Source organism: Cajanus cajan, chromosome 4 (genome assembly GCF_000230855.2).
Source record: "Cajanus cajan strain Asha chromosome 4, NIPB_CcT2T_4, whole genome shotgun sequence".
NCBI lineage: Eukaryota > Viridiplantae > Streptophyta > Magnoliopsida > Fabales > Fabaceae > Cajanus > Cajanus cajan.
Genome location: NC_138520.1, coordinates 56,162,551 through 56,179,457, shown reverse-complemented (window position 1 = coordinate 56,179,457; position 16,907 = coordinate 56,162,551). Strand labels below are relative to the sequence as shown.

The following is a 16,907-nucleotide window of genomic DNA, read 5'->3' as shown; positions in this document are numbered from 1 at the left end:
CAATTTCATATACACAACAAATAAGTCCAACAAAATAATGGTTTCATACACCTCAAGCAATTCACATCTAAATCATCAATTTTTATCAAGTAATATAACAACAACATTCATAAATTAATATAATAATCAATAGAATCTGCAATTTAATATAATCTTAACATAAACGGTAAAATCTCCAATTATTCCAAAACCTAACTCATAGACACTTTTCTACAGTTTCGTTCTCCCTCTCAGATCATCATTCTTACAAATTAAATATATATTTATAATCCTCAAAACATACAGAATCTAATGGGATCATCAATTTCTCAAACAAAAATAATTCAATTTTTCCAAAACCTAACTAACAGGCACTTTTCTATAATTTCGTTCTCTCTTCCAAATCATCATTCTTACAAATTAAATATATATTCATAATTCTAAATATATACAGAATCACATAAGACCAATAATTCTCCAAACAGAAATAATTATAAAATTACTCATAATCCTACGAGCTTCCTCTTCTACCCAATTCCCTCAAGTAACTTTGCATACAAATAATCCATTTTTCCCCTGTACCTCGATATGTAGAAGCTGAACCTACACAAGATCTGGTTGGTCTCCCTCGCTGGGTTCCCCTCGGTCTGAAGTAGAAAGTAGAGGGAAATAAGAGAGCAGAAGAAAAGAAATCAGAAAATGAGAGGTGTGCTTTTTAGAAGTGGCAGAACGCTCTATTTATAGGCATCAGGCTTCACCAGAACGACCCGTTATCAAACCAGAATGGCCCGTTCTCAACCAGAACGGCCCGTTCTGGGCTGCATTCAATACTCACAACGGTCATGTTTTTGAACGGCTCGTTCTCAACTCTGGAACGCCCCGTTCCAATTTGGGAACGCTCCGTTCCAATTTGGGAACGCCCTGTTCCAATTTGGGAACGCCCTGTTCCAATTTGGGAACGCCCCGTTCCCATCTAAAATTTGTAGACAAATTGTGCATTTTGGAACGGCCCGTTCCAGTTTGGGAACGACCCGTTCTGGGATACAAAATCACTCTCATTTTAGTCATTTGGAACGGCCCGTTCCAATTTGGGAACGGCCCGTTCTGGGCTACTAAATAACCCTTATTAGGCCTTTGGGCCCTCAAACAATCTGTGAAAATCGGGCTATTACAAAGAGTTTGGAACTTACTCTCACATTTACTATCCCACATAAAGGCAAATCTCTCTTCCTGGTCAATCCAGTCAAAGGTAATATTATCTTAGAAAATTCCTCAATAACTCTCCTATAATAATAAGTTAATCTAAGAAAACTCTTAACCTCTCTAACTGACTTTGATATCTCCCACTTAAGTAGAACTTCTACCTTAGATAGATCTACATTATACCTCCACTAAAATTTAAAAGACCTAGAAAACTCACTTCATACAACAAAAAATCATACTTAGATAACTTAGCCTAAAGCTGTCTTGGATAAGTCTGATGAAGATTTTCGCAAACCCACCACTTGGCAAGTGAACCAAGTTTCGAAGTAGTATTCAAATATCGTCCTCAGGAATTTGAGTGTTCAGTAATTCTTGCTCTAATGATTTAAATGAGAATGTTGTTATGAATTCAAATGAGTGAAGATAGGGTAGAACAACGCAATAAAATAAAAGTAGTAAAAACTATGGTTAAGAAACAAGGATTGGTTCAGAGCACTTGCTAACTCGTAGATCTTCTTAAAATAAATGCGATTCTAATTCCATTATCTCCACGTTCATTAAGTAATCCAACAAGATTCCTCAAGGTTGGATCCTAAAGTTATTAAGCTCACAACATGATTCCTCTATGTTTTGAGTTTAATACTTCGCATTAAGAATGATGACTTGAACAATGTGACTAACCAAATCAAGTCTATTCCTAGAACAAGAAGTGATTAGGTGCAAGATTCAGTTCGGGTTTTCGAAAACGTTTTCCAACCGGATTCAAAAGCCAAAGATCATACAACGGGTGATCAAACCGATATAAGCATTAAGAGAAGAATCAAGCACAAATAATGAGATCAAAATGCATATATTTAAGAAGAAGAGGAGTTAGTAGTTACATCCAACCAATCCTTAAAGGAGTTTAGCCACACATGGCCATTACAGGATCAAAGAGTGAAAAGAAGAAATTACAAAGCAAATGATGAAGAACTGGAGTGAATCTTCGTTCGCAAAGGATCCAGCTTCCAAATCTTTGTTTTCCCTTCGTTCCTCCTTCTTCCCAGCTTCTCCCCTGTTTTTCTCTGTATATCTTCGTCCTTTTTTTCTCTTGTTTTTCCCTTTTATATGAGCTTCAAAACAGGGCCAAAAAGTAACTTTTATTTCCACGGCTATAGCTGCAGATCCACGGCTATAGCTGTGGAGAGTCCTTCAGGGTGAAGAAACCTCTGGCGCTGCAGCTGTAGCTCCACAGCCATGGCTGTGGAAACTCCTTCATGATTAAGCAACTCCCTGAGCTGTAGCTGTGAAACCACAGCTATGGTTGTGAGTCTCTGTGGCTTTCCTTGATCTCCCAAGTCTCAACGCTCAAGCTTTGGACCTGCAGCTTTAGCTTCAAGTCTCTGGAACCAAAAATGAGCATTCCAGATTTCCACAGCTATAGCTGCAGAACCACAGATAGCTGCAAGTTTCTGGTCTTCAAAATTTCTCCCCAGATTTCCACAGCTCGAGCTCCAGATTCACAGCTATGGCTGTGGATCTCTGTCTAGCTAAAAATCCTGCAAAAATTGAGGAAATTCCTTAAGATTGCTACTACTCCTCTACTCTTATAGTATAACTTAATTCTTTAAATTAAAGGGGTGAAATAACATATATATTATCTACAATTACCCAAAAAGAGTGCCAAAAGTTGAGTGTAAATCATACATAAAAGACACTCAACAACTACCCCAAATTAATCTCTTGTTGGTCCCCAACAAGATATCAATCAAAAACAAAAGGATACTTCCCATCATGAGATTTCTTCTGGATCAACAATAAGGCAAACATTCAATCAATTCACTATCACAAACCATTTTCGACTCACTAAGGTGCCCACAATCTCAATCATGCTTAACCAAAAAGATTGCAAGATAAATCATAACACAAACATTACAAACCAACAATTGAACATACTCTCATAAGAATGACTCTCCAGGGTGAGTGTTTCTCTCAATTCCACTCATCATTTCTGGTGGAACCACTTGGAGAAGATTGATGTTCTTCAAGTTGAACCATGCTAAGTCCCTTTCTTCTCTTGATGTTAGACACTCCAATGATGAAGAAACACCTTTGAAGAAGCTCCAATGGTGAAGAAGCACTAAGGAGTGCTCGCTTACTCCTTGAAGAAGTAGAAGATGGAGGCTCCAAGGCACAAAGGTGGAAACCTTTGTGAAGGAACTAGGGAGAACTTGTTCTCCACGGTTTTGAGACTTTGAGAAGAGAGAATTCTTTTAGAAATTCTGATTTCATTCATCCAAAGTGAGGGAAAATGAAAGGTTTACAAATTTATAGAAGTAGGTAGCTTATGGAGCAAGCTAACCTTAACCATGGTTCAAGTGAACCATGGTTTGGTTGGCTTGACCATCCAAGCTAGTTAAGAGGCTTGTGGAGCAAGCTTCTCACTTAGCTTGCTTGGGAAGCAAGCTAGGAGAAGCTTGTAGCACAAGCTTCTCAACTTTGAGAAAGGATAAGCAATTTGGCCAAGACAAAGAGCTAGGCAAAGGTGGGCGGCCAAGGTCCTATTTTGCTCACTTTGATTATTTCAAAAATGTTTGATTTGGTTTAGTTAGGTTCATCCAATGATGATGACACCTAGCTAAATCAAATCTATGAAAAATTAGGAGCAAAATGAGTCTAATATGTAAAATTTTGCCTAGGCCCAATTCTGGCCCAATTACTAGTCACACCCTCAAGCATTGCTAAATGTCACCCCACTTCTACTACTGGAAAAATAGAAAATGAGTGTATCAACAACAGAGGTTAAATGGAGTCAAACTCTCCAAGTAACCCACCCTAGAATCAATATGTAATGACTAATAAAAGAAACTAAAGTGCCTCACAAATACAAAGGCAAAAATAAGCCTATACAAGAGAACTATGTACAAGATATTTACAACATATGAAAAAGGTCTTCAAAATCATCCCATTCCTCTTGGTTCTTTTAATGTATCTCCTCTTGGATTCCTTGGCCTTGGCCATAGTCTATCAATTTCTATAAACATAAGCATTGATATCATCTCTTCATTACTGCTCTTTGAGAGAAAATTAAGGATCACAAGGACTTTTTGAGGGTTCTACTGAGGCTTGGTTAACAAGGGAATGTGGTTTTTCAGATTTACAAGGTTTAAACTTAAGAGAGTAAAATGAAAATGATCCAAGCATTCCACCTTGTTCACTCTTAATGTTCAACTCCAACCAAATCTCTCGGCCCAAAATCTTCCTCTCATTACATACCCTTTTACCTCAAAATTTGCTGCCTAGATTTTAAGAGACCCCTCTCTCTTTTAAGATTATTTATATAGGTGCTTGTTGATTTTGCTTTTGATTTGATTCTTTGATTTTGATTTTTTTTTTATTTTTTTGATTTTTTTGATTTTTTTGATTTTTTTGATTTTTTTGATTTTTTTGATTTTTTTTTTTGAGAATATGATACTGATAGAATGAAACTAACAAGCACACTTGAATTTGAACAGTGAAAATGATGGAGGGGTGACTCTTCCCTTCAACTTTGCATTAGTTTAATTTCACCACTTCCTCTCAACTTGGCAATTTTTACCAACTACCCTAACTTAATTTCCAATTCACTTTCATTTACTCTCAAAAGTTTGGTCAGGGTGATGAGTTGGTATTTGGGAATGGTTTGAGGTTATTTGAAGGTTAAGGCTCAAACAGGTTTTAAAGGATGGATTCAATTATGGCTGACTGTTTGGCTCTAGGCTTAAAAAAAATTTCAGTTATTTACAAGGGAATGCCTTGATCCTGTCCAAAACTTTCTCACAAGAACAATCATTCAAGATTCAACCAATGCAAACACATATATTATGATGATGGCTCTCGAAAGTGGAAATATATGTAATATATGCACTGTTTGGTCTCTCTCACTCACCAGCTTGGCTAAATGTTCAATTATTGATTTTTCATGCCATGCTAATCAAATAACTCACAATTTCATGATCAAACGGAGTTGGATGAGTGCAATCTCAAAACAAGTCGCAAAACAACTATTCTTAAGTGAATTAAAAGATGTATTTTTCCTTTTTGTTGATCTAAAAGTTAACTCATTAACTTCTTCTCAAGAATAATTTTCAATGTTTTCCAAAAAATACCTATATATGTATATAATTATATATCTATTTACATTTTTTTTACTACTGCTCTTAGAATAACTAAGGTGCAAACTCCAAACAAAACAATTATTATCCCAAATTCAAACATTAGCAATTGCACCACCAAGTATGACATTCAACCAAAGCACCAAGTATGTCATTCAACCAAAACACCAGAAGTTTAAGCATCTAACCCAAAACAAGCAAATCACCAAATAGTTTAAACGATTAACCGAAATTTAAATGACTGAAATTTAAATTGACAGAAATTAAAATTGCATGAATTTAAAGTAAAACTCTGCTTCCTCAGAAAATGGCTCAGAAAGTGGGTGACAGTGACCCTTCATCTTCAAATCCTTCTTCATTTTCCTCTCCTCCATCATTTCCTTCTTCTTCAACTTCAGCATCAGACCTCTGTCCTTGTTCACCTACATGAGGCTGCTCAGGCTCACCAGGCTGCTCAGGCTCACCACCCCCTCCTGAAAACACAGGACTATCCCCAGGCCAACAAATAACATCCTGAAATTGCTCTGGTGTAGGCCAAGGATATAAGCTTCCACCGGTACTGGCCTGATTTAGAGTGTAGTGGTAAAAATAAGAGTGCAAAGCCACTTGCCCTCGATGATTGGCAGCTTGTTGAAGTTGGACATGGCGAAGATGAGCCATTTCTAATTGGTGCTGCTCCTCCATGTGCTGAAAATGTTGCATCATACAAGCCTGCATGGTAGACAAATCGAAGGATCCAGTTGGCGGAACTGGAGGTGAGGTAACTGGTGGTGTAGATTGGGTAGGTGGTGGCCGTGATCTACTAGATGCCCGAGGAAACTCTTGTGGGTTATAGCAGCGAGCATTGACAAATACATGATCTATCGTCCTCCAACGGCTGAGGAATCACCACTCCTTTGGCTTTGCATAAGCCTGTAATCAATCCAGGAAAAGCTAGGGGTCTGACAGCACTAGACTTAGAAGGTTTAGAAAGGACAATAGCATGAATTTCATTTGATATTAAAGTCGCTATGTCCACATCCTTCTGTAGCAATATACAAACAATCAACTTTGCCTTGGAGATGGTAATGTCAGAAGTGTGTGTGAGTGGGACGACATTGCTTTAGAGGACGGCCTGCCATAAACGCACAAGTGATTTCAAATCAGCTCGAAGAATGTGGGTGGGTTGGCTCTTCGTGCCTGTTTGGTATTGGCTACCTGGAAGGCTCAGAGTCTCAAGCATCAAAGTTGACATCTCCTCATCCATTGCGGTCCTCATGAGCTTTCTATAATCATCTTGTTCCGGGATGGTATACCCAGTTTGCAAGAAGGTGTTGATGGTCGCTGGATCATAAGCAATGGTTTTACCTCTCACCCATGAGATTCTATCCTTGGAATCAGGTCGTACAGGAAAGGCATTAGCATAGAAATCTCGAATGATGATTTCATTGTATTTGTCTTCTGGCTCACCAATCTTGGTCCAATTCCTCCTTTGATATTCATCCGTGAAATCTATTAAAGGAAGTATTTCATTCACCGGACGCTCAACTATAATTTGGCGGCTTTCTAAATCCAAAAATCTCTGTTGCTTGTGTCTGGTGCGAAATCGGCTTGGAAGGAAAGTGAAATTTCTTGATGGAGGAGGGGGTAGCTGAGGTGAGGATGGTGCTTCTTTGTCCTCAGAGGAGGATACTGATGGGGTTGGGGAGGAGGTAGCCACTTTCTTTCTTTTTTATCAGCTGGGATCTCATGAGTGGCTCTAGAGCTTCTGCCTGAACCTCCCCCTCTTGAACGAACCATCTGAAAAATTAAATCCATTCTTGCAACCAAGTTAGTACACAAGTGAATCAGAGATATTGCTCAGCACATTTCATTTAGCTCTAAAATTGTATACAATGCATTTCATTTAACATCCCAAAATTCAAACTTTTCAAACCCAGAAGAAAATCAATTCCACCTTGTATTTTCATGATGATCAAAGAACCTAGAAGTGATGAATATGTATGAGGGATGTGCACGTGGTTCATGTGAGAACAAGATAAAAGTTGATAAGAAAAACAACATGCACATGCATTCTTGTCCATTCAAGGGTTAGAGTTCATGACAGTAAAATAATAGTGTCCATTTGGCATTCAAATTGAAAACCCTTCTCATTCAAGCATTTCGTCAAAAACGAAGCAAGCACAAAATATGAAAGCTCATGCATGTGTTACATTGAAGACTCAAACATCCAAATTCATGCTTTTCACACTTGTGTACTTCCAAGCCAATCAAAAAGTTCAAAAATTGATGAGAGATTATGAAAAAGGTTAAAGAAGAGGAAACTCTCACAAACACGAGGAGCATTGGAAGAAGGAAGAAGATTTTACCTTGAAATCCTAGCAAAAAGATGAGTGCTTTGGTGTTTTAGTGTGGAATGACTAAGGAAAAAGGAAATCTTGATGCCTCAAATTAGAAGCTTTCTAGAGAGAATGTGAGGAGGAAGATGGAGAGTGGGGAGAGGGAGGGTTTTCGTGAGTGGATGAAGTAAGAAATGAAGAGGTGGAGAGAGGAGGTTCAGTTTTAAAAACTGACCCAAATGGTTGTGTTCCATGGTCTTAAATTGGCGCTATGGCTGTGAGACTTGGCGCCTGAGCGCTGAAGATATAAATGGCCAAAGAGTCATGGCAGAGAGTTGGCGCTATAGCGCTGGATATGGGCTCTTGAGCGCTGGGGATTCTCCTTCAACCAGAAAGTTGGCGCTAAGGTCGTGGAAACTGGCGCTCCAGCGCTGGGAATTTAATATCACCATTGTAATGTGCAAACAGAGACTTGGCGCCTTAGCTGTGGGCGTTGGCGCCTTAGCTGTGGGCGTTGGCGCCTTAGTTGTGGATTTTAATCACATAAAGAGCTTGGCAGAGACTTGGCGCCTTAGCTGTGGTTTGTGGCGCTTGGGCTGTGGAGATTTTAAACACAAAAATGGGCAGACAGCAAGTTGGCGCTAAGGCCATGGAATTGGCGCTACAGCTGTGGACTTTTTGAAATGCAATTAGGCTCAAACAGAGACTTAGCGCCATGGCTGTGAATCCTGGCGCTTAAGCGCTGAGTCTCATATATGCAAACTATATGTACAGAGACTTGGGGCCATAGCGGTGGGCCTAGCGCTTCAGCGTTGAAAGTTGAAATACACCAACAAGTCCTACAGAGAGTTGGCGCCATGGCTGTGAGCCTGGCGCTTGAGCGTTGGGACTTAAACTTAAGATTCTAAGCTTTTCTCTTCCAAATAGAACAATACCAATTGATGGCTCACTTTCCTATTCACATCACAACCAACGAGACCAACATTGCAAACACATAAAGCCAGATTCATTCTTAGTCTCCCTGAGCTTTTAAACTATACCATCATCCCACATTGGTACCCAAGTTTAAAACTGATTTTTTCATTAAATCTCAAAACATCACAGAATCACAAAATATTATGTACTTAAACATCAAGCAGCCAAAACTCATTATAACACCACAAACAACATGGAACCAAACCTCCCTATAAATCAAGATATTCCACTACACACTCCAAATCATTAAACTACTCAACATTCAAACAAAAAAATGGCATCCAAAATCCTAACACACAACACATAAACAAAACTTAAACTAAATCAGAAATGTTAAACATATTCCACAGCATGCAAATCATCAAGCAACACTCATTCTAAAATTAAGCAACTCTATGAACAAAAACAAAATTTAAAACAGAACTTAAAACATGAACATGCTAATTTAATGTCTTTAGCTTGACAATCCTGTTTGTTCATGGCTCCTTCAAATGTGTGCTGGTAGTGAATCTCTTAACTTCACCACCCAAATAATGCTTGAGCCTCTGACCGTTAACTAACCAAGTCCTTCCAGAAACAGGATCTTCAAGTTCAATGGCTCCATAGGATTTGACAGATTTAATTGAGAAATGACCTGACCATTTAGATTTGAGCTTTCCAGGGAAGAGTTTCAACCTGGAATTGAACAGTAATACCTGCTGGCCAGGTTGGAAGTTCCTATTCAGAATCTTCTTGTCATGGTATATCTTGGCTTTGTGCTTGTAGGACTTAGAAGAATCATAGGCTTGCAACCTCATTTCTTCCAATTCATGCAATTGAAGCTTCCTTTTCTCCCCTGCTGCCTTCAAATCATAATTTAAGGCCTTCAAAGCCCAAAATGCTTTATGTTCCAATTCTACTGGCAAATGACAAGCTTTACCATAGACAAGCTGAAATAGTGAGAACCCAATAGGAGACTTGAATGCAGTCCTATAGGCCCATAGTGTGTCATCTAGCTTCAAAGCCCAATCCTTCATAGAACTAGCCACTGTCTTCTCCAGAATCCTCTTCAACTCTCTGTTGGATACCTCAGCCTGCCCATTGGTTTGAGGATGATACGGTGTGGCTACCTTGTGCCTGACATTTTAGTGCTCCAGAACTTTTTGCAATTGAGCATTGCAAAAATGAGATCCGCCATCACTAATTAGTACCATTGGTGATCCAAACCTGCAAAAAATGTTTTTCTTCAAAAATTTAATAACAGTTCTCGCATCAGCTTTTTGTACAGCACTAGCCTCTACCCATTTTGAAACATAATCAACTGCCACAAGGATATACTCATTCCCAAAAGATGATGGCAAAGGCCCAATGAAATCAATTCCCCAACAATCAAAAATCTCCACTTCTAGGATGTTTTGCAGGGGTAACTCATGTCTCTTGGAAACTGTCCCTGTTCTTTGACACTTATCACAGGCTTTGCAATGTTCATATGCGTCTTTGAAAAGGTTTGGCCAATAAAATCCAGACTGGAGAACCTTTGCTGCTGTTCTTTCACCATTATAATGTCCTCCATAGGGTGAGTTATGACAATGCCACAGGATATCTTTGATCTCATCCCCATAGACACACCTTCTCAATAAACCATCAGCACCTATCTTAAACAAATATGGATCATCCCAGACATAGAAGTTAGAATCCCTGAAGAACTTCTTTCTTTGATGCCAATTGTATTCTTCCGGAACAACCCCTGCTGCTTTATAATTTGCCATATCAGCAAACCAGGGTCTTTCCCTTACTACAAATAACTTTTCATCTGGAAATTCTTCTAGGATTTCTTCTTTTTGACTGGTCACCTCCTCATTGACAAGTCTGGATAGGTGATCCGCGACATGGTTCTCACATCCCTTCTTATCCTTGATTTCTAAATCAAACTCTTGTAGCAGAAGAATCCACCGAATCAACCTTGGCTTTGAATCTGCCTTTGTCAACAAATACTTGATAGCAGCATGGTCAGTATAAACAGTGATCTTTGAACCCACAAGGTAAGAACAAAATTTTTCTAATGCATACACTATGGCAAGTAACTCTTTTTCAGTTGTTGCATAATTAATTTGATTTTCATTCAGCACCTTACTTGCATAGTGAATAACATGAAAAATTTTATCCTTCCTTTGGCCCAAAGCAGCTCCTATAGCATAATCACTCGCATCACACATTAGTTCAAAGTCAAGTTTCCAATCAGGAGCAGTGATTATAGGAGCTGAAACAAGTTTGCTTTTTAACAATTCAAAAGCTTGTAAACAATCATGATCAAAATCAAACTTGTTATTTTTAAGAAGAAGATTACTGAGAGGCTTAGCTATCTTGGAGAAATCTTTGATAAATCTTCTATAAAATCCTGCATGCCCCAAAAAGCTTCTAACCCCTTCACATTGATTGGTGGTGGCAACTTTGAGATGATATCAACCTTGGCTGGGTCTACCTCTATGCCTTTCTGAGAGACTTTGTGGCCAAGAACAATGCCCTCTCTGACCATGAAGTGACATTTCTCCCAGTTCAGCACCAAATTAGTCTCTACACACCGCTTGAGAACAGTGTTGAGATTATTAAGGCAAACTTCAAAAGACGAGCCAAACACGGAGAAATCATCCATGAAGATTTCTATGCATTGCTCCACAAGATCAGAAAAAATTGCAAACATACAACGCTGAAAAGTAGCCGGTGCATTACACAATCCAAATGGCATCTTCCTGTATGCAAATACACCAAAAGGACAAGTAAAATCTGTCTTCTCTTGGTCTTCTGGATCCACAGCAATCTGATTGTAACCTGAGTAACCATCCAGAAAACAATAGTAAGCTTGCCCTGCTAACCTTTCAAGCATTTGATCCATGAAAGGCAATGGGTAGTGATCTTTTCTTGTGGCTTGGTTCAGCTTCCTGTAGTCTATACACATCCTCCACCCAGTCACAGTACGAGTGGGAATCAATTCATTCTTCTCATTATAAATCACAGTCATACCTCCTTTCTTAGGCACAACTTGCACAGGACTAACCCAAGCACTGTCAGAAATCGGGTAAATCATACCAGCCTCAAGCAACTTGGTCACTTCTTTTCTCACCACCTCTTTCATAGTTGGACTCAAGCGTCTCTGAGGTTGGGCTACTGGCTTGTAATCTTGCTCCATATGAATCTTGTGCATACAATAGGAAGGACTAATCCCTTTCAAATCAGATAGGGTCCACCCAATAACACCTTCATTGACTTTTATCACTTGAATCAATTTCTCCTCCTGCTCTTTTGAAAGCTGGCTGCTGATTATGATTGGCTTCCCACCATTGTCTTCTAAGAAGACATACTTTAACTGTGGTGGCAATTGTTTCAACTCCAACTTCACTATTTGATCTTTCACCTCCTTTTTCAATTCTTCCTTTGACTGAACATTGGTTAATGAGCTTCCACCTTTGTTCAATGCATCAATCACATCCTGGACTTCCTCCTCTATGACTTTATCCAACTCTTCATTAAACATAGACAAAGCCTTCTCCAATGGTGATGAATTCTTGAAACTGCTTTGAGTTTCCAAACACACATCATCTAACACATCAATTCTGAAACAATCCTTATTGTCTTTGGGAAACTTCATTGCTTCAAAAACATTGAAATTCACCTCTTCATCTTGAACTCTCACCTTCAGCTTTCCATCATCCATGTCTATGATAACTCTAGCTGTCTTCATGAAGGGTCTGCCCAGAATCAATGGAACTTCCAAATCTTCTTCCATGTCCATGACCACAAAATCAACTGGAAACATGAACTTGTCAACCTTTACAATCATATCTTCCACTATGCCATGTGGAAGCTTAATGGATCTGTCTGCCAATTGCAGGGTCATTCTTGTAGGTCTCACTTCCACTTCTCCTATCTTCTTCAACATGGATAAAGGCATCAGGTTAATACTGGCTCCAAGATCTAAGAGTGCCTTACCCACTGAAAGATTACCAATTGATACAGGGAGAGTGAAACTGCCTGGATCTCTAGACTTCTGAGGTAGAGAATTCTGTATAATAGCACTGCATCCTGCCTCAAGCTCTACAGTCTCTTCTTCAAGAATTCTTCTCTTTTTAGTTAATAATTCCTTCATGAACCGAGCATACGTGGGCATTTTCTCCATGGCTTCAGTGAAAGGAATATTGATTTGTAACTTCTTAATGATATCCAGAAATCTCAGGAATTGTCTTTCTTTTTCTTTCTTGGAAGGAGCATGAGGGTAAGGTAAGTTTTTTATAGGGACAATAGAATTGACTTCCTTGCCCTTCTTTTTATTCTTCTCCTTCTCAACTTCATTTTTCTCTCTTATTTTCTCACTATTTACACTCTCACTCTTATTGTTTTCTCCCTCATTCTTCTCACTTTCTTCTTCAACCTCCTTCAATTCATTATTTTCTCCCTCATTCTCAGCACCCTCATTGTTCTCACTCACTCTAACATCTTCACCAACTACCTTCCCACTTCTTGTTGTTATGGCCTTACAATGCTCCTTGGGGTTGGTCTTGGTATTGGCTGAAAATGGGCCTCCAGACATGTCAGCTAATTGTTTAGCTAGCTGACCCACCTGCACCTCCAAATTCTTGATGGATGCCTCTGTGTTCTTCTGGTTGTTCATAGACACCTGCATGAACTAGTTTAGAGTATCCTCCAATTTGCTGGTTCTTTCATGCATAGAAGGATAAGCAGGCTGGTGTTGCTGTTGTTGTTGTGGTGGAGGCCTATTGGATGGCCCAGCTTCATTTCTCCATCCATATCCTTGGTTGTTGTTGTTGTTTCTCCAACCTTGATTTCCCTGCATATAATTGTTAGTATTATAATTACGGGAATTAAAATTACCTCCTTTCTGTTGGTTTCCCACATAATTGACCTCTTCTTCATTTGGAATTTCTGAACAGTGACCATTGGGATGATCTCCCCCACAAAAATCACATTTTAGAGAGGAATTTGATTGATTTGAAGAAGAAGCAATAGCATGAAGCTGTTGTGGAATCTTGGCCATCTGCTTAGTCAATGCTTCAATCTGTTGAGATAGCAGCTTGTTCTGAGCAAGGATTGCATCATTAGTGCTAAGATCAAGAACTCCTCTTTTATGAGATTGATGTCTTCCATGCTCTGCTTGGTGATCAGAAGATGCCAGATATTCTATGATTTGAGTAACTTCTTCTGGACTCACAGTCATCATAGTGCCACCAGCTGCTGCATCCAATAACATCTTCACCTCAGGCTTGATTCCATTGACAAAGAAATTAAGTTGAGCTATATCTTCAAACCCATGGTTAGGACATTTTCTGAGCAATGACTTAAATCTCTCCCAGGCTTCACACAAAATGGTTCATCTGCACCTTGCCTGAAAGTAGTAATTTCTGACTTGGCCTTAATATACTTGGATGAGGGATAGAATCTATTCACAAACTTGTTTTCCACATCACCCCAGCTTGTCAAACTTTGATTTTGGTGAGATTGTAACCAAACTTTAGCTTTTCCTGTTAAAGAGAAGGGAAACAACCTCAAATATACAGCTTCCTAATCACCTTCAGGTATTCCCATAGTTCCACATAACTCATAGAAATTTGAAAGGTGTGAGTATGGATCCTCATGATCAAGGCCAACAAATTGTTGTGAGCTAACCAAAGTAAGGAAGGCAGGCTTCATTTCCATTGCTCTAGAAGTATTTGGAGCTGCAATGCTAGAAAAATGCCTAGGACCATGTTGTTGTGCATAATCACCTAGGGTCCTTCTTGGCTGCCTACTTGGTCCACCTGTTCCCTCTTCAGCCATTTCTGATTCAAGGAATGGTTGATTTGACGAAGTTGAAGAATTCAGAAAATCCTACTGTTGTTTTTGGATTCTCTCTAACTGTCTCAACCTTCTTGTTCTACTGTTATTCCTCCTTGCCGTTCTTTCAATTTCAGGGTCAAAATGCAATTCTTCGGCTGGAGTTTTCCCTCGCATACAATTCCAAGAAGTCTGCACAGCAAGGTGAGTCCACAAAACACAACAAGACAAATATCTCTATATTATAAATATTCACAAAAATGAATTATTTACACAATTACAAAATCACAAGATTAAGAATTACTAAATAGCACCAAATCCCCGGCAACGGCGCCAGAAACTTGATGAAGATTTTCGCAAACCCACCACTTGGCAAGTGAACCAAGTTTCGAAGTAGTATTCAAATATCATCCTCAGGGATTTGAGTGTTCGGTAATTCTTGCTCTAATGATTTAAATGAGAATGTTGTTATGAATTCAAATGAGTGAAGATAGGGTAGAACAACGCAATAAAATAAAAGTAGTAAAAACTATGGTTAAGAAACAAGGATTGGTTCAGAGCACTTGCTAACTCGTAGATCTTCTTAAAATAAATGCGATTCTAATTCCATTATCTCCACGTTCATTAAGTAATCCAACAAGATTCCTCAAGGTTGGATCCTAAAGTTATTAAGCTCACAACATGATTCCTCTATGTTTTGAGTTTAATACTTCGCATTAAGAATGATGACTTGAACAATGTGACTAACCAAATCAAGTCTATTCCTAGAACAAGAAGTGATTAGGTGCAAGATTCAGTTCGGGTTTTCGAAAACGTTTTCCAACCGGATTCAAAAGCCAAAGATCATACAACGGGTGATCAAACCGATATAAGCATTAAGAGAAGAATCAAGCACAAATAATGAGATCAAAATGCATATATTTAAGAAGAAGAGGAGTTAGTAGTTACATCCAACCAATCCTTAAAGGAGTTTAGCCACACATGGCCATTACAGGATCAAAGAGTGAAAAGAAGAAATTACAAAGCAAATGATGAAGAACTGGAGTGAATCTTCGTTCGAAAAGGATCCAGCTTCCAAATCTTTGTTTTCCCTTCGTTCCTCCTTCTTCCCAGCTTCTCCCCTGTTTTTCTCTGTATATCTTCGTCCTTTTTCTCTCTTGTTTTTCCCTTTTATATGAGCTTCAAAACAGGGCCAAAAAGTAACTTTTATTTCCACGGCTGCAGCTGCAGATCCACAGCTATAGCTGTGGAGAGTCCTTTAGGGTGAAGAAACCTCTGGCGCTGCAGCTGTAGCTCCACAGCCATGGCTGTGGAAACTCCTTCATGATTAAGCAACTCCCTGAGCTGTAGCTGTGAAACCACAGCTATGACTGTGAGTCTCTGTGGCTTTCCTTGATCTCCCAAGTCTCAACGCTCAAGCTTTGGACCTGCAGCTTTAGCTTCAAGTCTCTGGAACCAAAAATGAGCATTCCAGATTTCCACAGCTATAGCTGCAGAACCACAGCTATAGCTGCAAGTTTCTGGTCTTCAAAATTTCTCCCCAGATTTCCACAGCTCGAGCTCCAGATTCACAGCTATGGCTGTGGATCTCTGTCTAGCTAAAAATCCTGCAAAAATTGAGGAAATTCCTTAAGATTGCTACTACTCCTCTACTCTTATAGTATAACTTAACTCTTTAAATTAAAGGGGTGAAATAACATATATATTATCTACAATTACCCAAAAAGAGTGCCAAAAGTTGAGTGTAAATCATACATAAAAGACACTCAACAAAGTCCTCACTCTAAACTTCAATCTGATGATATCACACCTTGAGGTCAACCTTACTAAACACACAAATATCCACTAATTAATCCATAAGGTCATCTATCATCGTATCAACATACACACATAACAAATCATATTAGAATACCTACTTCAAACATTCAATATATATCATCCCTAAGCATGTACAAATCAATCACCATTTACTCAATATAGTATGTACATGAACCAACTTTACCACCTAGCATCATACAACCTTAAACAACCTCTCAATCCACATGACAACATCTCAGAACATCATGACAAAATCAATTTTTATCCTTGCATTGCCTAACAACTCAAAATATCATGACGCCAAACATATATCACTTCAACAACTGTCAATGAAAATCATATCTAGATATTTATACTCATCCAAATGATCTCAAACCTATCACAAAAGAAAGCTAAGAGAATAAGCTACAACTTTTGTGAAGACCATAAAATCTAAATCTGTCAATACGGTACTCATACGGGCACAACAACTGCAGTGCAAACATCCCCTACGTACACCAGACAGTAATAGCGAATCAACATCTAAGGCCACAAAAATACCTCAACCTTTCCAAACCCACTCATTTCCACATCAAACTCATATCCAAGCTTCTCACTACAATCCTAAACCAAAACAACTCACATATTTAGTACAAAAGACTTAGAAAATAAAACTCACATGCTACCTAAACCATAA

At 38.8% G+C, this 16,907-nt stretch overlaps 1 protein-coding gene across 8 annotated transcripts in view; it reads right to left on the bottom strand.

The window, feature by feature from the left end:
* Positions 1-16,907, bottom strand: part of LOC109794144 (uncharacterized) — a 28,747-nt gene that overhangs the window by 774 nt on the left and 11,066 nt on the right. For 6 of the 8 annotated variants that reach the window (XM_083072632.1, XM_083072631.1, XM_083072633.1 and 3 more), the window contains exon 6: positions 2,005-16,020. The exons of the other annotated variants lie outside the window; for them this stretch is intronic. In XM_083072632.1, coding sequence (XP_082928758.1) covers positions 10,947-13,265 — 2,319 coding nt within the window. In that variant the 5' untranslated portion in view covers positions 13,266-16,020 and the 3' untranslated portion in view covers positions 2,005-10,946. Of the gene's footprint in view, positions 1-2,004; positions 16,021-16,907 lie in introns of those variants that run through there. 8 annotated transcript variants of the gene reach the window in all.